Genomic DNA, 22,615 nt, shown 5'->3' with positions numbered 1-22,615 from the left:
TCGCAGGTTCTGTTCACAGGTACATCTGAAACTATACACATGCTGATTAGCAAAAGACAATACATATATACCCTCCTGGTTTCCATAATTGACACCGGCTCAAGGTAATCATATTGTGTAAAGTAGCATGAACAGTAGGGCAATTAGCTCACATGTTATATCCCCCATATATATCTGTATAATACCCCTGACAGTACTAATCAAGCAATAATTAATATAGCTTAGCAGCTGTACACAACCCATGGCCGCCATGCAAACATATCCCTATAAGACACTTCTTCCACTGGGGGGGGAGGGAATCCATGGCATGCACCACCACCATTGCCTGCATGCCCAATTGGTGAAACTTGGTGGCCAGCAGATGAGAATGAGTTGACAGGGAGCTGAGCCAGCCATAGCCCAAGAATCCATCCAAGCAAGCAGCCTCTGATACTGATACATCACTCTCTAGCTAGATTCCCATTTCCCAGCAGCTTTCTGCTAGCTCTTGTTCCAAAATTCCATCTCCATCTCTCCAATGGACACCACTGCAACCACCATATGCTGCTCGCACGCACGTATAAGTAGGCCTCTCCCCATGGCCACCATTGAGGCGCACTACCACCGCTGCTACCAGTTCTCCCCGGCGGCGAGGAGGAGGAAGCAGGAGGGGGAGGAGGAGGAAGACGAAGGTTCGAGGGCGGCGCCAATGGTGAAGTTCTCCAAGCAGTTCGAGGGCCAGCTTGTGCCCGAGTGGAAGGACGCCTTCGTGGACTACTGGCAGCTCAAGAAGGACATCAAGAGGCTACAGGCTGCGGAGGCGGAGAAGGTGACGGCGGTGTCGTCGTCTCCGCCGCCGCCGGCGGCCGCGCCGGTGACGGCGGCGCAGTGGGTGATGAGGCTGCCGTTCTTGCACCCCCATGGTCACCACCACAAGGAGCATGGCGCCATCCAGGCATGTCACCACACACACTACTGCCGCCTTTTACCTTTATTACCTCTCTATAAATTAATTACAACGACCCTCTACGTACAAAAGTATTTAACGAACATCTAGCAAGCGTATGATATTATCGTAATAGTTTTAAGGACCATCTACGTACAAAATTTCCTGATTTTGAAGCTAAACAAAATCCTACCTTGAATGTGAATTAGGTAGTGGTAATATGTATGCATGGCTGAAGGTGTACGTAGAATAAAAGAGTATTTAATTGTATGTGTTGTTATAATGCAGGTGCACAGGAAGCTGGCGAGCGGCGGAGGGGGCGGCGCGGTGGCCGGAGAGGTGTACGAGACGGAGCTGGCGGGCGGCGGCGCCGGGTTCCCGGACGGCGAGGCGGCGGCGGCGTTCTTCGCGAGGCTGGACGAGCAGCTGAACAAGGTGAACCGGTTCTACGAGCGGAAGGAGGCGGAGTTCGTGGAGCGCGGCGAGTCGCTCCGCCGGCAGCTGCAGATCCTCGCCGACCTCAAGGCCGCCGTCGTCGCCGAGCAGCGGCGCGGCAGCCGCTCGCCGCCGGGCTCCGAGGACCCCTCCGTCTCCTGCTCCATCCTGCACGGTATACTCCTGCCTCTCTTCTCTCTCTCTCCTACTGACACGTGCACGTACTGTCATCGACACGCCGTTGATCTTTATATTCGCATTTAACTATTCATTTTATTCAACTTTTTTTTTAAATATATAAAGCTATATGCATGCGTAAAAATATATTAACAATAAATAAAATAATATAAAAATAATTAATAATTACGTAAAATTTTTTAATAAGATAAATAGTTAAATATATATAAAAAAGTTAACGGCATCAGACGTTTTAGAGATGGAGGGAGCAGTTATTCTTTATTTCTTTCTTTAAATCTTTTGAGACTGAGAAGATAGCAAGTTTGGTGGCGTAGCATTTCGATCGATTAGTACGTTGATATGTTTTCCGGTCTGCTTAGAATAGATTTTGATTAGGCAGGCTGATGTACGCGTATACCCAAAACACCCATATGTACAGATGCATGCTAGATATATACAGCATTGTCGGCCAAATTAGATACGAAAGAATCCTGCAAGGAGCCATCTTCATTTTTGTTTCCCCCGAATACAGTCAGAAATAATCCGTGAACCTCAAAAAATTCGTATTCAAACATGCTTGATTGCAATACCTACGGAAACACGCTTTTTGTATACATAAATGTAGGTACCAGGATTGGAACTTAACGCCCCAACAAAATTTGCAAGTGACAATCTCAGTATGAAACAAGGAATGGATAGTTAGGCATTTCTTTGGGTTGGATTCGTGTTCTAATCTACACCATACCTCTGAATTTAGTAACAAAGAGCTGGATTCATTATCTAATCTAAACCATCCCTCTGAATTTAGTAACAAGATAGAAACTGAAGACGGCCAATAATATTCACGATTGATCATGATTCATGACACGTCCTCTAAACTGAACATCACAGGAGATCAGTCCCTCAGAGGCGCCTGTGACCCAGAGCAGGAAGGCCAGGAGAAGCTCACCAGAGACATCACTGCAAGGAGCCCCGACGCAGCAGGGGACGATGACCAGCTGCTCTCTATCCCTCAAGAACTGGGAGATTCAGGGAGGCTTGGCAGGACAAGAGAATCAGAAGCTGACGGCGGCGGCAGCAAGCTGAGGACGGCGCTCTCAGGAGGGAGGGCGATCACCTGCCAGGGCAGGAGCCTGAGGATCAACATCCCGGTCACCACGCCGACAAGGACGGTCACCGCCATCCGCGAGCTGCTGTTCGACGACAAGCTGAGCCAGTCCAGGCGGAGCGGCGGCGGCACCAACGGCGGCAAGTGCGGCGACAAGCTGAGCATCAACAAGAGGAAGGTGCACCAGGCGGAGAAGATGATCAGGGGTGCCCTGGTTGAGCTGTACAAGGGGTTGGGGTACCTCAAGACGTACCGGTAGGTGTAGCTGCCATTTGACATTTCGTTCGGTTTTGTGTGGGTACTTGACATGGCAACCTTGCTGCTGCAGGAGCTTAAACATGATGGCGTTTGTTAAGATCTTGAAGAAATTTGACAAGGTTGGTGCCAGTTCCCCTTCCTGATTCCATGTCCTGAAAGCTATCACATATTAAGAATTGCTGGAACAACGTAATGAATATCTTTTCATTTTTCAGGTTACAGCAAAGGAAGCACAGTCCATATACCTGAAAGTGGTGGAGAGCTCCTACTTCAATGTCTCTGACAAGGTACCAATCATGCAGCAGTCTGCAGAAACTCTGAATCAGTTGGTTCTATTAACACAGATAAGATTTGATTCAAAAATCTTCATCTTAACAGGTGATTAGGTTAATGGACGATGTGGATGAGCTGTTTGTGAGACATTTTGCCGATGGTGATAAAAGGAAAGCAATGAAGTATCTGAAGCCAAATCAGAGGGAAGAATCACACACCACAACATTTTTCATAGGTAATAATATTTCTTGTATGATCTTTGCATTTATTCATCGCACAAATTTAAGGTTCCTTATGCACACTCGCCAACTTTGTTCAGGACTATTCACTGGTGGCTTTTTAGCATTGTTCATTGGCTATTGTATCATGGCGCACATTGCTGGGATGTACACTCAGCAGTCAAACAAGGTCTACATGGCAACATCATATCCCGTCCTGAGGTCAGCTCAAGAATGCCATGTCAACTGCTACTACACACCTCTTGAAAAATGAAAATTTCGCTCTAACCTGACATTGAATGATCCAAAACTGCAGCATGTTCAGCCTCTTCTTTCTTCATCTCTTCCTCTACGGATGCAACATCTTCATGTGGAGAAAGACACGTATAAACTACACATTCATATTTGAATTCACACCTACGAAAGAGCTCAAGTATCGTGATGTGTTCCTGATTTGCACTACTTCCATGACGATTGTCATTGGTGTAATGTTTGCGCACCTGACACTCATTGTCAAAGGGTATTCGTCATGTGCAGTCCAAGCAATACCGGGAGCTCTACTTCTGGTATGCAGTGTTGAACATTCCAAGTGTAAAATTATATGTTTAGTTTATGTTCAAAAAAAATTATATGTTTAGTTGCTTACATTGTGAAAGGTTAAACATTTATGAGGTTGATCTTGCCATTTATTCAGGTTTTCTTGCTAATATTGGTCTGCCCTTTCAACATCCTCTACCGATCATGTCGTTACCACTTCCTAAGAGTGATCAGAAACATCATTCTAACCCCCTTCTACAAGGTATTTTTATTATAGATGAAGAGAAATGGCTTACAATAATGTCCAATCAAATTCCACATCATAAACAAATTGCTCGATTTTGTAGGTTGTCATGGTTGATTTCTTCATGGCTGATCAACTTTGCAGCCAGGTAATTACTTAACAAAAGCAACACACACACTCAGGCCCTTGCTCAGCAGAAGAGCACATTTTCAGCATGAAATAATAAGCATGATGAAAGTGGCTTTGTCACCACAAGTGTCTGTTTGAGTGATGGTTATCTACAGAAAAAAAGACTAATAAACAATTGACTCCTTGCAAATAGGTACCACTGCTTAGGAGTCTGGAGTATCTGGCATGTTATTACATAACTAGCAGCTATAAGACACAAGACTATGGCTACTGCACAAGAGTGAAGCATTTTAGAGATTTGGCTTATGCAGTATCCTTCCTGCCTTACTACTGGAGAGCTATGCAGGTATATAATTAAAAATCATACACTGCAGTATCCCTTCTTCATAATCTATGAAGATTTCATATCTTATGTTTTCTAATGGTTGGGCAGTGTGCAAGGAGATGGTTTGATGAGGGGGACATAAACCACATTGTCAACCTTGGCAAGTATGTGTCAGCAATGCTTGCTGCTGGAGCAAAAGTGGCATATGAGAATGATAACAGTGCTGGATGGCTGTCACTTGTTGTCATTGTGTCAAGTGTCGCCACGATCTACCAACTATACTGGGACTTTGTCAAGGATTGGGGCCTTCTGCAGTTTAATTCCAAGAACCCTTGGCTCCGTAATGATCTGATACTTAGACAGAAGTACATCTATTTCCTATCCATGGTATGTTCTCTTACAAAACTAAGGTCTTGCACCAGTACTTTAGAGCAAAGATAGGTTTCAGGATACTTACACCAGAATCCATTTTTTTACAGGGTCTGAACCTTATCTTGAGGCTTGCATGGCTTCAGACTGTCATCCACCCTAACATCGGAAGCCTGGATTCCAGAGTAACTCTGTTCTTCTTGGCAGCTCTTGAGGTGATTCGACGAGGCCACTGGAACTTCTACAGGTAAAAATTCATAGCTAATCAAGCTACAGAAGTAAACTTAAATATAGATTGGCACTCAAAAAATTTTATATGTCAGGTTGGAAAACGAGCACCTAAATAATGCAGGGAAGTTCAGAGCTGTGAAAGTTGTTCCACTTCCTTTTCATGAAGTGGAAGAGGACTAATGAAACAGACCATCATTGCAGCAAATTCTAGGGATTCAGAACTCCAAGCAGTTCAGATGTAACCAACTAATGTTAGAGAGTACTACCCTATTATGATTCAATTAAATTTTTTGGTATGAGGAATAATGGATACTTCACAAGTTCAGTTTGGAAAGTTACAAGCAAAAGGCAAACAATATATAGATGTATTATACAGGGGTTCCAATTAGTGTACCAGGTACAAATGAATACTAATCTCGTGCAATTGATGTGAATTCACCCATGGGAAAGTCCAATCAATCACAAGGGTTCTTTCAGCCACTACATCCATTTTGCAATTCAGTTTACTGGAAATGTATTTGTATCTAATATTCTAGCTAATGGTTGAAGTTTGACCAACCACAGATTACCTCAAAAGATATTAATAATGGATAATTTTCCAACTTGTGAATTCACAGTTCATTGATCAGTTAATTACAAGAAAAAACTGCAACACACCATCCAAGTATTATCACATGTTCTGCAAAGAAATTGTGGTACTCGGAATTGACAATGGTTAAAAAAATGTGAGTTCTAGTCAGAAGGCCATACTGATGTTGAAAATCGACCATCATTTCAAGTGGTGTGGCCCATTTACCCATTATGTATTCAAAAACGAAAATATAGCAAGTTAATTTAGGGAAAATCACAGCAAAATCAGCTAGAAAGCCAACCTCCCATTGTTTTCGGAAGCAGAAGTTGCTGAAGACTTCATATGGCATTAGCATTCACCAATGCCCAAACCTCTATATTTTCAAGACATGAAAATGTCTGCTTAAACTGCAAAAGAGAGCGACTATACTGAAGACAATAGTGACCACTCTGTATGCAGTTTACCACAATGTCAGAACCATGCTATATATATTGTCTTGCATTTGAAGCAAGAACCACACTGCAAACATGTCCTGTCACCATGCAAATGATGATAATCATAATCCATCATTTCCATATCTCCTCACATAAATGTTCATCATGAACACATCATGCAATAGGTAGATTTCACACGATTAATTCCATTATGTTACATCTAACTAAAACTGATGAAGATTAATTTCCCTGGGTACAAAAACGGAAGCATCAGCAGAACATTATCAGTCAGACATTATTCCAACTTGCTAATAGCTATGTATCAAATATATATCATCTGAAAACAAACTTGCATAATTGTTGAAGATTGAGGCTATAATCTTGCTCTTGTAGTTCTTTTCAAAAATTAATTTCATGCTCATAGGTATAAAAAAATGAGCTAACAAATCTTATATGCATTTTACAACTCCATACAAAAGTGAAAAGACTTGCAGTCTACAGTATCTCCAGGAAGAGGCTACACAATACAAGGAAGCAAAAGAGATTTATAAAGTTATGTCAGCTCTAAGTTTGCAGAAATCAGATTCTTCATCAATCAATTTATATAGTACAAATAAGCTATACTATATGTTTTATTCACCTCCATGGCAGTTGGGCCTACCATGACAGTCTCTAGAATGGCATAATAACATCTCTAAGCTCATGTTAACTGGCTTAGTACTTCCTGCTTGAGTATGTCATGCACAGTTCAGGCACCATGATTGCCTCATTGGCTAGTGAATTTTCACAGCCTACAAGCTTCTCAGTCCCCTACCTGGATGAGACCTTCAAAGACTGGGGCTTGCTAGTCCATAGTCATAGGAATAGTATATTGGTGAATAATGATAGCAGTAGGACTCTGTCACACTGCTCTCTAGAATTTGATGAATGATGATGCCCTGAGGAAATGGTTTGCTTTTCTCTGGAAGTTCTCCCTTCTCATATTCTTGTTCATTTCCCTATTCTTATGTATCGTGATACCAGAAGGCTTGTCCTCGTCATTGACATCTAATCTAACAATCATAATGACGGATGGACTCATAAAAATATGCTTCAATAAATAGACATGAAAACAATGTTTAAACATATGCAGGTACAGGTTTTATTAAAAACGCGCATAAACACCCTACAAAAGGATTAAGAATGCACCCATTAGCTCTGTCCAATTATTCAAGTGACACAAATTGGAAGATTCAACTTACCTAGGTTACATGGAGTGGAGGATAGCCCATTTCACTCATTCTATGCTGCAGAAGATGTCCATCATTTAATACAAGGTTTGGATCTTCTTGCCTAACATGCTAATAGCAAAAGGGACAACAAAAATGTAGTAACTGATTAGAATAGAACTTTCCTGTTTTCTGAAAGCTAGTTACTTAACAGTGTGAAACTTCATTTCAAGAATGATATGCAAATCCATCAATAATCGTGGTTGATCATGGAAACAATGATCAAACACCCATGATCATAATAGGACGGATTGAAATATATTGCTATTAAAAAAATGATTTTCAGTTCGTGCATGCAAGAGTATTATTTCATTACACTAAATATCTAGTAAGTCTGAAACCAAAAGGATAGGCCTTTCAACTGACACTCAATTCATCTTGACGACAGATTTTATGTTGGTAAACATGTAAACAAATTAGTAGACCAATGAAAACCAAGATGGTTCAAGCTTTGACCGGCCAAAGAAATTATTAATTACCTAATCCCCAAGCATTCTCCAGTCTCTGTTCATCCTGCTCTCAGATCATCAAATTTCACTGCATTGTCTGGTAGTAACTTGTGGCATTTGCAAATTGGACATTGTCACAAGGCTTCAGTCATTCCTTCAGAGCAAGAATTATCTCTATTTGTCCTGCTTTCAGAGAAATAAGGTATCAAGCTACAATTACAGATCAAGAAAGATCATCAAGGTATAATTATGAATCAAGAAATATCATCACAATATAAGAAATGCCAAATGGAAGTAACTATAAGAAACATTTTCAGAAACAAAGAAATAGAAGATGAAATCTAAGTGGTGAGAAAGAAGGGGAAATTGAGTATTTACCACCCAATTTATATGCCGTTTGCTCTTTCTCCACTGAGTTTAGTGGTCAACTGGCATAATGTCACTAGCTAACAAATCAGTTAGCGGCAAAAGAGCAAAGGCACGTAAACTGGGTGCAAACAGTGAATTTTCTCAAGAGAGGATGAAGTAAAAAGACATTTCATGTGGTATAGAAACTATTCACAGATAGAGAGTAAAAACCAAAACAAAGATATACCAAACTCAACTCTATGGTCATTTTTTGGATTGTGTGGAGCCAGCTAATGGTTCGATTGGCTTGGAAGTCAATATTACCCCTAAAATTTGGCAATGCACCTACCAAGTTCGCTCATTGCAGACAAGGAAGCATCCGCGTATCATCAATCTTATGTTACTCCAACTTGTAATGCATCAAATATATCATTTGAAAATTCTTGTGCATCAAGCTGACTACTTCCCATGTCCTTCCTTAATTGTTGGAAGTCTAATAAATTTCGATTTCGGGCTTTTTCATCCCACATATCAATCGAAGCATGAATGCTGGATAATATAATGTATGGTGAAGGATCCTCTGGTCTTATTTCCAAAATCTTCTTTGCTGCAAGCCTTCCTAAATCTAAATTACCATGAACCCTGCATGAAGCTAGCAAAGCTTTCCACACAAGTTGGTCTGGTTGACAAGGCATGGCATCAATGAACTTTATCGCATCAGAAAATCTGCCAGCGCGAGCAAATAGATCAACCATGCATGTGTAATGTTCCATCTTGGGTTCCAGATTGTACTTAGTCTTCATCTGTGTGAAGTATTCACAACCCTCTGCAACTAGGCCCATTCGGCTACAAGATGATAATAGTCCAACAAAAGTGTAATCATCTGGACATACCATTTCTTCTTGCATCATACCAAATAGTTGGATGGCTGCAACCTCATTGCCATGCTGAGAAAAACTTGTGATTAGTGAATTCCAAGAGATAATACCCCTATTCCTCATTGAATTAAAAATCTTCAATGCAACCCGAACAACTCCACATTTTGCATACATTGCAACAAGGGCATTCTCCACAGAGTTGTCATCATCAACTCCTAACTTAATCACCATCGAGTGAATTTGCCATCCACAAGAAAGACTAGCAGTGGCAGAGCAGGCACGTAACACACTTGTGATGCAAAATACTGATGATTCTAGCCCTTTCCGAACCATTTCCCTAAAGAAGAATAGTGCATCTTGAGAAAAATCATTCTGCACATAGCAAGTTAATAATGCTGTCCATGATATGGTGTCCTTATTTTCCAATGTATTAAATGCAATCTCTGCACTCATTATATCGCCACATCTGCCATAAACAGTGATGATAGCATTCAAAAGTAACGTATCCAACTTACAAAAATTCTTTAGAGCATAGCAATGGACCTCCTTGACCACTCTCAGTTGTCCTAGTGATGAACAAATCTGCAGCAGGCTAGTTATAGCCGATTGGTCAATAGGCATATTACTCATCAACATGTCCCGAAAAACTCCAGCCGCCTCCATATTGCAACCGTTGCGTGCATAGGCTACAAGCAGCGAAGTCCTGGAGCATACATCGTGCCTTATCCGGCAAGCCAACCTAGTTATCTCATCCATTCCACCACATCTACTGTACATCGTCATAAGAGCAGTTCCTAAAGCAGGGTCCACCTCAGTCCCCATCTTCACCAAGCAGCCATGAACCTGCTTTCCGCTGGGGAGCAACTCGGGCACATCAAACACCTTCAGAATGCAAGAAAAAGTAGCATTTGTTGGCCAAACCTTCAAACTCAGCATCTTCTTGAATAGGAAGGTAGCTGTGTCACGGGACCCTGGAGCTCCGTGATTGACAAGGCAAGCCATCATGCTTGTCCAGGTCATAACGCTCCTATGCGGCGTGAGCAGGAACGCCTGCCACGACGAGCCCACGCGGCAACACTTGGCGTACATGTCGACCAGCGCCCCCGCAACACTCTCGTCGTCGGCGACACCAAGCTTGACCGCGGAGGCATGCACTTGCTCGCCCGCGACAGCTCCCCTGGCGCGGGCAGACCCCGCGAGCAGAGCAGCGACCGCGAACGAGTTGGGGCGGTCGTGCTCCCCACCACGAAGCATGCCGGCGAACAGGGAGAGAGCCTCCCCGAGGATACCGAGGCGTGATGAGGCGGAGATGAGAACGGACCAGGAGACGACGTTGCGGCGGGGCATTTCATCGAACAGGGCCCGGGCGTCCGCAAGGAGGCCGCGGGCCTGGTACGAGAGGAGGAGGTTGTTGCAGAGGTAGGCGGAGGCGAGGCAGCCGAGCTTTACGGCGGCACCGTGTACGGCGCGCGGGTGGCCGCCGCCGCCGCCGCGGAGGAGGAGGGCGGCGAGGTGGTCGTGCGTCATGGGTGCCTGGCATCGGCACGCCGCACGCGCCCCTGGCCTCTCAACTCACAATCCCGTCGCCGCGTGTGGAGTTACGGCAATTCCTAGCGCCTGACGCTGGGCAATGCGGCGGGCTAAGGAGGCCGCCGCCGCCGCCAGCCGCCAGCCGCCACCGGAGGTTGGGAAGAAGAGGCATTGGCTTGGCGCCCCGGCGGCGTCAGAACAGGCAAGAGGTGATTCCCTAGGTTAGGCACTTAGGCCCGCTTCGAGTAAGGCCGGGATTTGTGGGCCGTGAATGGGCCCGCACAGTGTTCAAGGCTTTAAAAGGCGCACCCGTTGGGGAGGGGAGGGCATTGGCTGATTCGAGGAATTTTTTAAATTTTTGTTTTTATTTAATAAACAATTTATAAAAAAATATATTTTTGTTTTCAAAATTTACAAATCTAACCTCCTGCCGTCCTCCTAAAGGGCGGAAAGGTGATGTGGCAAATGGCGGGGAGGGAACCGGGCATGGGCGATGACGTCGCGATGACAGTTTTGTAATTTGGCTCCTTGCCGCTCGCGCCCGGAAACTTTTTGATTGAACTGCGATTTGATACATATATGTATAACGTATGTAATTGTTTAATCATAACTACTACCTTGTCTCAGTGGTTATCACCACTCTTTTCTATCCTAGAGACTAGAGATTGAACCCTCATATGATCATAATTTTTGTTAGCAAAAATATAAGAAAATATGCTACTACAAGGATTTGACCTCTAGTAAACAATTACATATGTTATACATATATATGTATCAAACCATGGTTTAATTGAAAAGTGTCCAGACACAAGCGGCAATTTTGCAATTTGCCCCTTGCCGCCCTTTGCCACCGCGCTGACATCGTCCGTTCTTGGCTCCCTCCCCACCCCACGTCACCTTTCCAGCCTTTAGGAGGGCGGCGGGAGATTAGATTTCTAAATTTTAGAAACGAAAATATAGTTTTGTAAATTATTTATTAAATAAAATTAAAAATTAGAAAAAAAAATTCCTGATTCGAGTGTAGCGGGACCGAGACAAGTCCAATTTGGGTCCCTTAGGCCTCCTTTGATTCAAAGGAAATTCATATGAATTTTAGAGTATTTCATTTCTTTAGAATTTTTTCCTATAAAGCCATTTAAACAAAGGAATGAACCCTATGAAAATCATATGAAATGTCTCTTCTTATGTAAGTTTTGGAGAAAATTTAACAAGAGGTAGAATCTTATGGAAAAAATTCTTTGAGTATGTATCTTTCCTCAAATTCCTATGTTTTTCCTGTGGTCCAATCAAATGGTTATTCCTACGTTTTTCGGTGTTTTGCAATTCTTTGTTTTATACTTACATTCATGTCAGAATCTTATGTTTTTTTTATTCCTTCGTTTTTTTCATTCATGTGATTTAAAGGGACCGTTAATCTAGCTCGGATTTATCGCTCAACCGCAAAACCAAGCATAAAAGCATAGCTGCATCAACTATTTAAATGGTGCAAAACAGCCCCGACTGTTTTGGAGGTGGTTTCCGGTGACGCGGGGCGGGGCATTGTTGACCTGGTCTCCATCTGACCCTAAGCTTATGTGGTATGAAAATAAAAATAAAAAGCAATGACAATGTCATATACATTAAAAAGTAAAATATTGTGGGACGCCTCTACTGAGAATGGTAGTAGTAGTACTGCAGGGGAGACGATCATTGGTGGAGCACATGGTGAAATGAAACTTCTTTGGGTCCTAGAATTTGGGTCCTAGAATAGGATGGCAAGAATCAATTTCTTACCGGGAAAAAATGTATGAATGGTTGGTAGTCCAATGTCTGGCATTCTAAAAATTATTGCTAAAACTCATATTCTTTCTAATATTTCGTTTCTGGAATCTACTCCAGATCAGGGAGATCTTCCTGTTAATGGACTCTCAGGCCTTATTAAACATATGTCTGATTACTCCGGTCTGAACAAAAGACTCTTTTATGAAGTAGTCAGATCACTCTCGGGCCTAGCACCAAGAGGAGGCAGGGCTCATCCTTCATCATTTATTCTTTATTCTTTAAATCTGATGGCTAAAATCATTTTTATAATATCAAACGGTTAGAATGGACACAATCTTTCCTTACACAAACTTTCTATATATTAGACACCTTTTAAATTAGAGCTATCTTACAAATTATAGAGTTTCCATCTCTTAGAAATTACATTTCTAATTAAAAACAAGACAAACATTTTTATATATTATAGACTTTATACAAAGATAAAGATATAAACATTTTAATTACCAAGTTTGCATAGATATGCACTAAATACCTTTAAAATAAAGTCTAATCACAACAGCGCGACTGCTACAGTAGCACAAGCCGGTGCGAAACACCATTTGAGCACTGACAACAATGCCAACATAATGAAGTTTATGCTCATCACCGTGTCGCAACTGCACTCATCATCAGATAGATCAAGTCTCTGTAACACCATTGTTGGATGCTAAAACTGTCGAATCACTAATAATAGCATCAAATAAATCTCTAGTAAATAGGAATAGGTATTTAGAGTTCTAGAAATGTTGTGTTGGCATTATCCTTTTTATCACTTTAGAATATTTTTTAATCATTGAATGATATGTGCATAGTTGAACAAGAAACACAACCAGTGGAAACATCATAGTTAAGTTCATTCTTAAAAACTATGTAGTATATTTTTAAACTAAAAAGAGCCCAGGCAATAATATTTGCTAGGTGTTATATGATCAATTAATATTTAATTTAAAATTATTTTTATGTAATATAAGGAGACACGATGATATTTATATTTAAACTCATAAAATTAGATTTTGAATTATGTGCTATTTGAAAGTTGTACAATTATTTTTTCATTTGAAATATACGAACGTAAATAATTTTTTGTATGAGATGTAACTCATGTTTCTATAAAACAGTTTTCATTAAATTTAGATTTGCATGCTTTAAATGTTGTGCTAATAATAGATAACATAATTAAATTATTTACTTAAAGTTGTCCTTGTAGTATGTGAATGTGATCTCGTTAGTGGTTTTGAAATTAGTGTATGAGCTTGGTATTCCAATACGTCTGAATTTAATATATAAAATTAGCCTTGTGAGTTCTAAAAAGTCGTCTAAACTTGAAAAATCTTACTTTCAATGTGTGACAATCTATAATTAATTATGCAAAATTATATTAGTCATTGTTAACTGGTAAATTATGCAAAATTATATTAGTCATTGTTAACTGGTGGTTAGGTACTATTTTGTTAGAGTTTATTTATACTGGTATTTGAAATAGGTTATGATATCTTATTTGTATTAACAAAATGAACCGTAGCATTAGCACGGATATCGACTTTGTTATTTAGTGATAAGTTTTAGAAAGTACTATCCAACCGTAACATGTTTTCCTACCAATTTCCACAAGTAAATGACACGATTTTTTAGTGTCATTTAGCAAAATCTACGAGTTTAAAACCCTCCTTCGCTGGAAGTACATTTTTTCTTCTCATGGGAATATTTGGGACATTTTTCTTCTTGTAGGAATATTTGATACAATTTTATTGGCAGTAGGAAGTACTAAGATGCAAAAAAAAATTACAAAGCTACACCATTATTTCGTTTGAGCATACGAGAGATAAGATAATGGGACAATTGCTCATTTGACCTTTGTTTAAGGCTATCTACCAAAATGATCATCATTTTTCATGTTTACTTATTTGACCTCTTTTTTAAAAATAACGTTGTCGAGCGACATTGTCCTGTGAAGTATAGTTAATAGTGTGATCTAGGGGATAAATTGACCAGTTTGCCCTTGCTCGTTTGACCTTGTTATAGGTAAACTTTTATGGAATACCTTTAATTATTTATTTATTTTCTTCTTTTCTTTTTTCTTCTTCCCTTCCCTCCCTTTTCTTTTCTTTTCATTTTTCTTCTACTTCGTTCCTTTTCCTCTCCTATGTTTCTCTTTTTTCGTTCTTCCTCTATACAGGTGATAGGGGACGCCGTCGACGGCTAAAGGAGACCGGCGACGAGGTCAAGAAGCTGAGGGGGTCTAATGTCACGCCCGGAGTTTCGTCCTAAGCCTAAATCGTAAAAAGAAATCCGTAAATAACAATTGGCTTAATTAACTCAGGAAAAGTCCCTCTAAAAGGAATTAATTCAACTAAATCGAGGCTCGCAAATCGACTAACGGGATTTAATTCAAATTGCAGAAGTATAAAATTTGGCCAAACAAATTAATTTAAAACTCGGCAAAAGTGGGGTTTTCCTTTTTCCCTCCTTTTTCCTTTCTTTTTCCCTTCCTTCCCAAATTGGGCCGAAGTCCAATTTTCCTCCCTCTCTCTTTTTCCTTTTCTTTTTTCTTTTTCTTTTTCCTTCCCGGGCCGGCCCAGCCGAGCCGGCCCATCCTCCTCCTCGGCCGGCCCAGCCGAGCCGGCCTCCCTCCGCCCGCCAGCGCGCGCCCCGCCTGGGCCGCGGCTTCGGCCCAGCTCGTCGCGACGCCCGCGCCGCGAGTCCGCGCCGCCTCCCTCCTCTCTCTCGCGCCACTGACAGGTGGGGCCCACCTGTCAGTGACTGCTTCGCCCGCTCGCCCGCGCCGCGCCGCGTCCGAGCCGGACTCCGCGCCGTCGCCGCAACCGCCGCCGCCGCATCCGCCGCCGCCGAGACCGCGTCGTCGCCGACTCGGTCTCCAACCTTCGCCCGCCCTAGCCGATGCCGCCACCCTATAAATTCCGGGTCGCCGCGCGCCGCCGCTCACTTTCCGCCGTCGCTCGTGTCGCCGCCGCGCTGCTGCCTCTCGCTGCCGCCGCGCAACTTCGCCGTCGGACGCCTTCGCCGTTGTCCAGCCGCGTCATCACCTCCGCGCCGCTGTCGCCGACCGGTCGCCATCCTCGTCGTCGCCGGTGAGCGTCCCCGCGCCGCGCATTCCTCCGTCGCGCCGTCGCCGTCGCGCCCGGTCGCCTCGCCGCCGCCGATCGATCTCCGCCGCCACCGCCGATCTCCCGCACCCGCCCGCGTCGCCACCTTCGCCTCGGTCTCGCCGACCCGTCCGCGCCCTCGCCGCCGCCGGTGAGCCTCCGCACCCTCCTCCCCTCTTTCTCCCCCTTCCCGGCCGACCGCCGCCGAGTCGCGCGCCGTCGCCGGACGAGGCCGAAGCCCACCGCTCCCGCCTCCCGCCGTGGTCGTCGTCGCCTCCGCGTCGCCGACGTCTGGTCGCCGCCGCTTGCGCCCGCGCGTGCCGCGCCGTCGTCGCCGCCGCGTCGCCGTCGCTGCTGTCCTTCCACCATCGCCGTGCGTCGCCGCCTCGGTCGCCGTCGCCGTCGCGCCGTCGCCGCCCGCCGGTCGTCGTCGTCGTGCCGTCGCCGTCGCGCCGCCGTCGCCGTGCGCCGCCGCCGCCGCGTCGCCCGCCGCTCCCGCCGGTCGCCGCCGTCCGCCCGAGCCGCGCTCTGCGCCCTCCTCTCTGTTCCCTCTCGCTGACGAGTGGGTCCCACTCGTCAGTCGCTCCCCGCGCCCGCCTTCTCTCTCTCCTCCCGGGCCCAGCTGTCAGCGCCTCCTTCCCTCTCTCTCACCGACAGGTGGTCCCCACCTGTCAGCCGTCAGCTTCCTCTCTCCTCGCTGACGTCAGCAGCCCCATTAATTGCGCAATAATTGATTTAGGACTTTTCTGTTTAGCTAAAAAACCCAGAAAACTTCTAAAAATTCATAAGTAATTCATCTAGTCTCCGATTAGGTCCATTCAAATTTCATTAAATCCTTAAAATTATCAAGAATCCATTAAAAATAGTTTCTTTTGCTGTTTCAGTAGAGTTTGTGCCTGTTTTATTTATTTTTTGTGCTTTGTCGCTTAGATTCGGACCCCGCCGAAGAACCGGTTTACTTCGAGATCGTCGCCGAAGTTCCCCAAGGGCCAGAGCAAGGCAAGTGACACTCATCCTTGAACATATTGAACCCATTATTGCAAAATTCCCCGCTTATTTATTTCAAATATGCATCGTTTTAATTAAAGTTCTAACTTTATGCTATTTGCGGGTAAACCTTATTATTATGCCGTTGTTTATCCAACTTTATTCTTTGCTGGACCAGGGGTAAATTGACTAGAGTTAGGCCTAGGTTAATGCTTAGCCATGCTTAGAACAAATAGCTCATGGGATCACATTTAATCATGCTTAGTTCTGAATAGCTCAGATATTGATTCACTACCCGGTTCGGGTTAATGTCAACTAAAATATTGATAATGGTGGGCTGTGGGTGCATGGTTTTGAGAGTCGCACCCATGGTAATTAAGGACCGGTTCACGGGAAACTCTGGAAGTAGTTAAGTGCTAACCACATGCCGAAATGGGTAAGGTGGGATTTGGAGCATGACTTCGAACTATTTGACGTACCCAGGCAAGGGTAGGCGTGATGGAGTATGGACGGGCAATCGTGGTGTAACGAAAGCTTCTCCTGCTTCCGGATCTACCAAGGCACAAGAGGGGACTGCCCGACTTGGTGTAAAGGAGGGGGTGAAACCTGAAGTGTCGTACGATTAAATAGGGAGGGTTGTGTAACGGGTCCTATCACGGTCTCCTTTCCGGTATGCCGTGGTGGTATGTCAGCGCACGTTCAAGTGTAGTGGAGTCGTGTCTTGTGGGTACAGTAGTACACCTCTGATCAGAGTATAAACTATTCGAATAGCCGTGCCCACGGTTACGGGCGAACTCCCAGCTTCACTGTGATTAGTGAACCCTAATAACTTGAGTAATTGGTTTTCTCTTGGGACTACTGCAACGTGGTGTAACGTTGAGTAGTGGTTGGGCCTGTTGCAACGTGGTGTAACGTTGGACAGTGTTGTCGTACTTTACAACTGTTTATTTACTTGTGCTTTACCGTACTTAATTACCTTTATTCTTTAAGCTCTGTTATTTGTTTAAACTGCTGCTTTATCGCAACTAACCCTAGCCTGTCCTTGTAAATCCCGTTGCATCATTTATTTTTTTCCCCTTGTCCGTGTTACTTGTTGAGTACGATGGTTTGTACTCAGCCTTGCTTAACTTTCCCAACCTAGAGCTAGAAGCAGAGTCCGATGGAGGTGCCTATCAGGAGTGAGCTGTTCCGCCGTCGAAGTGTTGCCTGTGGACTGGAGCTGTACCCGCTGGAGCTAGTCTACCCCTTTGTTTTTCTTTCCGCTGCATTTCCGCTAGAATAAGTGTAATTTTCAGTTGTTTCTAAGAACGATGGTTATGTAATCAACATTGTCTTTTTGTGTACCCTGGCTGGTCCTGGACAGGGATTTAATACACAATTAAGTTCAGAAATTCGTGTGAGAAATTTCTGGGCGTGACATCTAATTCCCCTCGGTGGTGGTGGCTAGAGTAGTGTCAAAAGGGCCAATAGCGGTGGCCGGTTACAAACAACGGGAAAGGCCATGGAGGTGGCGGTGGAGGTGAGCTTTGGTAAGGGGACGACCGAGGAAGCTAGAGGGGAGAGCGGCGAAGTTGTCTACAGCCTTGGCCAAGCCCAGGGTAGCCAGAGGCAGCAGCACGACATGTGGCCTGCTGCATTCGAATAGTGCACATTCGGCTAGCCGGGCTTCAGCGCCACCACCGTCTCTACTCGCCCCCAGCCGTAGCCTCGCCCGCCCTTGCCTCTAGTCGTTGCCGCCGCCGCCGCATCCCCCTCGCCTCTCGCTGTCGTGCGTCGACCTGTGCTGCCATGCCTAGGAGGCCATGATGGATACTCTGATGGATGGATACGCCGTAATACCTATGGAGAGGATGGAGAGAAGGTTAGGTTGAGAGACTTAATACAGGGTACTTTCGTCATTTCATAAATACGCTATTATTATTATTATTATTATTCATTTTTTGAACTAAAACAGTAACGCAAATGAGGGTCAAACGGTGGCTTGGTTTTTGAAAAGCAGAGTCAAAAAAGAAAACCTAAAAAAAAAGTTATTACGATAGTTAGCTTTGAAACAAAGTCAAATTAGCAAATATCGTTAAGATAATTGGATTATCATTTTTGTTTTGGAATAAGACGATCGGAAAGACGGTGACCCATCCTTTTCTTCCCTTCGTTTTTCCCGGCACGTCTCCATCCCTCTTTCCGGCCCCACTTCCGCTTCCTTCCATTCTTCCGCCTCCCTCTCCCTCTGCGCAATCTTCCCCTTTCCCCCGCCTGCGCTGAAAGATAAGTTCTTGAGGCGGGGAGAAGCCTGCTCGCCTCCGCTGCTGCAGCACAGCTCGTCTTCTCCTGGTGAGTACCCCCCCCCCCCCCCCAAAAAAAAAAAACCCCTCTTTTATGTTTGTTTTCTTTCAAGAACCCATGTATCTCTTGTGTTCTTGTTGTTCTTGGTCAGTAGTCCTGCATGAATGCGTCTAACTGATCCTTGGGGATGCGTTGTAGCCGCTTTTGGGTTAGCTCTTTGGTCCTTGTTTGTTTTTTTTTTTTTTACTTGTCCTCGAAAAGCTGCAAATTGGTATCTTTTGTGGGTTTGTGATGATGGGGTGGTTGGTCAGAGATGATGCTCCCAATATCGCCGAACCCTTTTTGTTCTCGTTCCGCAGCTGTGGTTGTTCATTCTGGAGTGAATAAGTAGCTTTAATTCGCGGAATTAGCCCTCAACCGGCATCATTTGGGCATTTCGTACTTCAAAAGTTTAATTGTTCTAGTGATGACGAAATTCTACTGTCTGATGCCCAAATTCATAATCTCTTAGTTGCTTCCAGTTGATTTTTCATTGCTAAAAACAAAAGTAAACTGCTCCTTCTCCACCTACTGCATGATATTGACTTTAACGATGTAACTTCTGTTAGAAAATTGTTGTTTATTCCATTTCGAAGTATTTATTGCAGCAAATCCGCATCATGCTTATTCAGATTCAGTTTGCAGTTGGGAAAATTCATGATGGTTTCTGTATCGTAGGCATCTTAATCTCAAAATATTTGTGAGATTTCCCGTCCATGCTATCAATTCCCCCATTTTGTTAGTAAGTAGTCGTGTGCTTGAATAGGCTAACTTTATTAGTTTTGACTATTAAAAGCATTCCTTTAGTTCATAATAGTAGTTTTTCTCCTCTGCCATTGTCTGCTTGTTGAGGAACTATACTTTCTTATCCGTGGTAGTGTTAATTCCTTGTAAACTCTATAATATGCTATTAAACTATTCGAGTTTCCTTTCTTTTCGGTTCGTAATCCTTATTGGGCATCTAATTTCAGACTATTTTTCTCATTAGAAGCTACAATATTATATGCTTCCGTTTTAATTCTTCGAGATGAAGCTTTTTATGGCAGATATTTTCTAAAATGAATCATTCTTTTGTTACGCTTAATAAAAAAATGAATTGCTTTTTGTGGAGCTATAGTGGTTTTTAAAATTGTCCACTTCCATTATCACAATGTAAACCTCACTTTAATGAACTATTCCCTGCAGGAAGTTAGGAAATTATGTCTGTTTAAAGGGAATCCAGAGTCTAGTGTTGAGCTGTCTGGGCTCCATGTCTAAGTGGGAGCCAGTCACATTTGAGGAATCTCTTTGCTTTGTCAAGAAAGTTAAGGTGAGAATTTTTGCCAAGAATCTTCTCCCGGTTTTTACTCATTTCAGTTAATTTACATGCTGTATTTCTCGTAAGTCATTGCAGTTACAAAAATCCATAAGATGGGTGGAAAAACACCTGTTTCATAATCTACACACCAGCCAAATCACTTCAGTGTGATGGACAGTTCATCATTTGGCGTGCATAGCAAGAAATTTCCTTTCATTCATTTCAATCATTAGGTGAACTGTTTTTCTTGGCTAGTTGTCAGCAATTAATTGAAACTGGAGATGCTTCCCTTTCTTAAAAGAAAAAGTTGACAGCAATCATTCAATGTTTTGGATCTGAAGCAAATACAAATATGTGATGAAACAGATTGTGCACACCCCTGCCAACAAAGCACAAAAGCAGCATTATTTGTTTCTTTGTGTCTTCTCTTTCCTTGCAGCTAGTATTAAATTGGAAAATAGATATTCTATCTTTCCTTTAGCATAATAGTCCATAATATTTGTAGTATGTATCTTCTTATACTGTAGCAATGGTGGAATCATTAGACCTGATAGTTTTGCAAAACCATTATCTTATCGAATTTTTATTATGTTTTACATTTGGAAACACAGTTATCTGTAAGCATGAACTGAATACAAGAGTGTTCATATATTCCTCCTAGTGATATCCCGGCCAGGCTGCCACTGACCTGTATTTTTTCTGGAAGGAGAATACGATATCCTAATATATTTTCTGCAACAGATTGGAACATCTGTGTTTTAAGTTTGCAAACGAAATGTCTAAAATCCAGTTTGGATGGGCTTGGGACCCCAGCCCGTCCAAAGTTGAGCTGACTGGAACACACCCTGATGTCAGACTTTTAAAAAATTGTGGAAATGCTCTAAGACATCACAATTTAAGAAATCCCCTCACTTATTCAAAACATAAATATTGGATTTTTGCAAGTCCTCCTTAAATAGGATATAGCTGCAGGTTTGTAGTAACAAACTTAAGCTAAAGTGTTTAGAATGTTTTAATAGTTCAATATGTAGCATTTGGTAAAATTCACATGTGTTCATTGGCTTACTTTAGCAGCTACCTGCAAGCCTTGGCTATGAAAGGGGAATTATCTTTCATCATATTTCATTGCATTTATGCAATTTGACCAAACCGTACTTAGTCGCTTTTTTACTTAGTAGTATATTGCATATTGAGAATTTGTAGATTATGGCATCATAGATAAATAATGACAAACAAATATATACTATGCTCCTGAATCATATTGAACTTATTAATCTGTCATAAAATTCTTTCATGTATATATTATAGTAAGCCGTTGACTCACGAAAGGGACACAATATTTGCTTCTCTGCTGAAATGAATATTGCAGTTATTTATTTTATTGAATCGTGGTGTTTATGCAGGCTCGTGACTACGTGTTGTACTTGTCGCTGCTTGATGTGCTCAGTCGAAATGAGCGAATCCCCCTGGAAGCTTACAGCGAGGTACCATAACTAAAACCCGCGAGTATTTTTTCCAACCTCGAAGAGTTACCATGAGATATCACTGTTTTCTATGTAAAATTTGGTACGTTTTAGATAAATATCTAAGATACCAAGAGGTACCAAATTGTATATAGAAAATAGTGGTTACTCCTGACACCTTCTCAAGAATGGTTAAATTGCTCAAAACCCGATCCTTACTCTCATCCAAGACTACTATGTACCTTGTTTCATCATAAAATCATAAGTTTATTTTGGTCCAATTTCTGTTTGGAGTGCAGCTTTCGCTGCTTTTCCAGGATCACGACGATCTACTGGAGGAGCTAGCAAAATTCAGACCCCTGCCTGCTCCAAGCACCGTCTATAGCCACAGCTCAATCTGGCTGCTCCTCTTCCTAATGCCCTTTCTTGTCCTAAGCCTTCTCTGGAAGTGCTTCCTTCTTCAACAGCCAGTTGAAAGCTGAATATAATGATCAGGTGTGCAATCTGTCAAAGAAACGAACTGCTGCCATGTTAAAAGCTTGCATCGTCATGGTGATATCTTGCTGTTTATATTGGAGATATCTCCCGTGTACTGATGCAACGGAATAGCCTCTTGTTTGTGATGAGAGATTGGAATAGCGTTAATGCAGGATAAACAGGATTGTTTGGACTTGCTGAAGACAAACATTGATATGCAGGAGATGAGATGAACTGTTTACCAAATAATTAGAGCATTTTTACCATCAAGAAGTATGTACCAAAAATTTTAGCGTAAAATTCTAGTACCTTGCGATATAAGTACTAAACTTTTACATTGAAAAATATGTTATCTTGATGTATCTTTTTATAGATAATAAAAAAGCTCAAATAATTAAGTTGGGCATGTAGTGTCAAGAGGAGGGTTAACTGAATCGGTACTCTTTGACAGGAAACAG

General features: G+C 42.9%; 3 protein-coding genes across 8 annotated transcripts; 2 read left to right on the top strand and 1 right to left on the bottom strand.

Moving 5' to 3' along the window:
- Nucleotides 1-384: 384 nt before the first annotated feature.
- LOC102701830 (phosphate transporter PHO1-3) lies at nucleotides 385-5,831 on the top strand. Its single transcript, XM_006656040.3, has 14 exons — nucleotides 385-934; nucleotides 1,214-1,535; nucleotides 2,429-2,900; nucleotides 2,974-3,022; nucleotides 3,119-3,190; nucleotides 3,282-3,411; nucleotides 3,496-3,616; nucleotides 3,711-3,960; nucleotides 4,089-4,193; nucleotides 4,279-4,323; nucleotides 4,498-4,650; nucleotides 4,738-5,016; nucleotides 5,109-5,245; nucleotides 5,322-5,831. The coding sequence occupies exons 1-14, from the start codon at nucleotides 518-520 to the stop codon at nucleotides 5,407-5,409; spliced, it is 2,640 nt and encodes an 879-aa protein (XP_006656103.3). The 5' UTR covers nucleotides 385-517; the 3' UTR covers nucleotides 5,410-5,831.
- LOC102708164 (pentatricopeptide repeat-containing protein At4g13650-like) lies at nucleotides 5,160-10,913 on the bottom strand. 6 transcript variants are annotated; one of them, XM_040525004.1, is made up of 5 exons: nucleotides 8,624-10,913; nucleotides 7,982-8,134; nucleotides 7,476-7,574; nucleotides 6,102-7,399; nucleotides 5,160-5,239 (listed from the first exon to the last, which is right to left on the bottom strand). In XM_040525004.1, exon 1 carries the CDS (start codon nucleotides 10,702-10,704, stop codon nucleotides 8,695-8,697), a length of 2,010 nt encoding a protein of 669 aa, XP_040380938.1. In that variant the 5' UTR covers nucleotides 10,705-10,913; the 3' UTR covers nucleotides 5,160-5,239; nucleotides 6,102-7,399; nucleotides 7,476-7,574; nucleotides 7,982-8,134; nucleotides 8,624-8,694. The 6 variants fall into 6 exon arrangements, with proteins under 6 accessions (XP_040380938.1, XP_040380936.1, XP_040380934.1 ...); XM_040525002.1 differs by having other exon boundaries at nucleotides 7,982-8,137; nucleotides 8,649-10,913; XM_040525000.1 differs by having other exon boundaries at nucleotides 8,649-10,913.
- Nucleotides 10,914-18,824: 7,911 nt separating this feature from the next.
- Nucleotides 18,825-22,427, top strand: LOC102708448 (paired amphipathic helix protein Sin3-like 2). The gene is made up of 4 exons (XM_015837937.1): nucleotides 18,825-18,929; nucleotides 20,106-20,229; nucleotides 21,621-21,701; nucleotides 21,980-22,427. Exons 2-4 carry the CDS (start codon nucleotides 20,170-20,172, stop codon nucleotides 22,160-22,162), a joined length of 324 nt encoding a protein of 107 aa, XP_015693423.1. The 5' UTR covers nucleotides 18,825-18,929; nucleotides 20,106-20,169; the 3' UTR covers nucleotides 22,163-22,427.
- The last annotated feature ends 188 nt before the right edge of the window (nucleotides 22,428-22,615 follow it).

Source organism: Oryza brachyantha, chromosome 6, assembly GCF_000231095.2.
Source record: "Oryza brachyantha chromosome 6, ObraRS2, whole genome shotgun sequence".
NCBI classification, from domain to species: domain Eukaryota; kingdom Viridiplantae; phylum Streptophyta; class Magnoliopsida; order Poales; family Poaceae; genus Oryza; species Oryza brachyantha.
This window is presented reverse-complemented; position numbering and strand designations above follow the sequence as displayed.

Bases quoted from the DNA above. Each gene is read 5' to 3' on its own strand.
- LOC102701830 (XM_006656040.3), top strand. From the start codon at position 518: ATGGACACCACTGCAACCACCATATGCTGCTCGCACGCACGTATAAGT. The intron at 4,324-4,497 runs GTAATTACTTAA...CCTTGCAAATAG, and splicing joins CTGATCAACTTTGCAGCCAG to GTACCACTGCTTAGGAGTCT. The intron at 4,651-4,737 runs GTATATAATTAA...ATGGTTGGGCAG, and splicing joins ACTACTGGAGAGCTATGCAG to TGTGCAAGGAGATGGTTTGA.
- LOC102708164 (XM_040525004.1), bottom strand. From the start codon at position 10,704: ATGACGCACGACCACCTCGCCGCCCTCCTCCTCCGCGGCGGCGGCGGC.
- LOC102708448 (XM_015837937.1), top strand. From the start codon at position 20,170: ATGTCTAAGTGGGAGCCAGTCACATTTGAGGAATCTCTTTGCTTTGTC. The intron at 20,230-21,620 runs GTGAGAATTTTT...GTGTTTATGCAG, and splicing joins GCTTTGTCAAGAAAGTTAAG to GCTCGTGACTACGTGTTGTA. The intron at 21,702-21,979 runs GTACCATAACTA...TTTGGAGTGCAG, and splicing joins CCCTGGAAGCTTACAGCGAG to CTTTCGCTGCTTTTCCAGGA.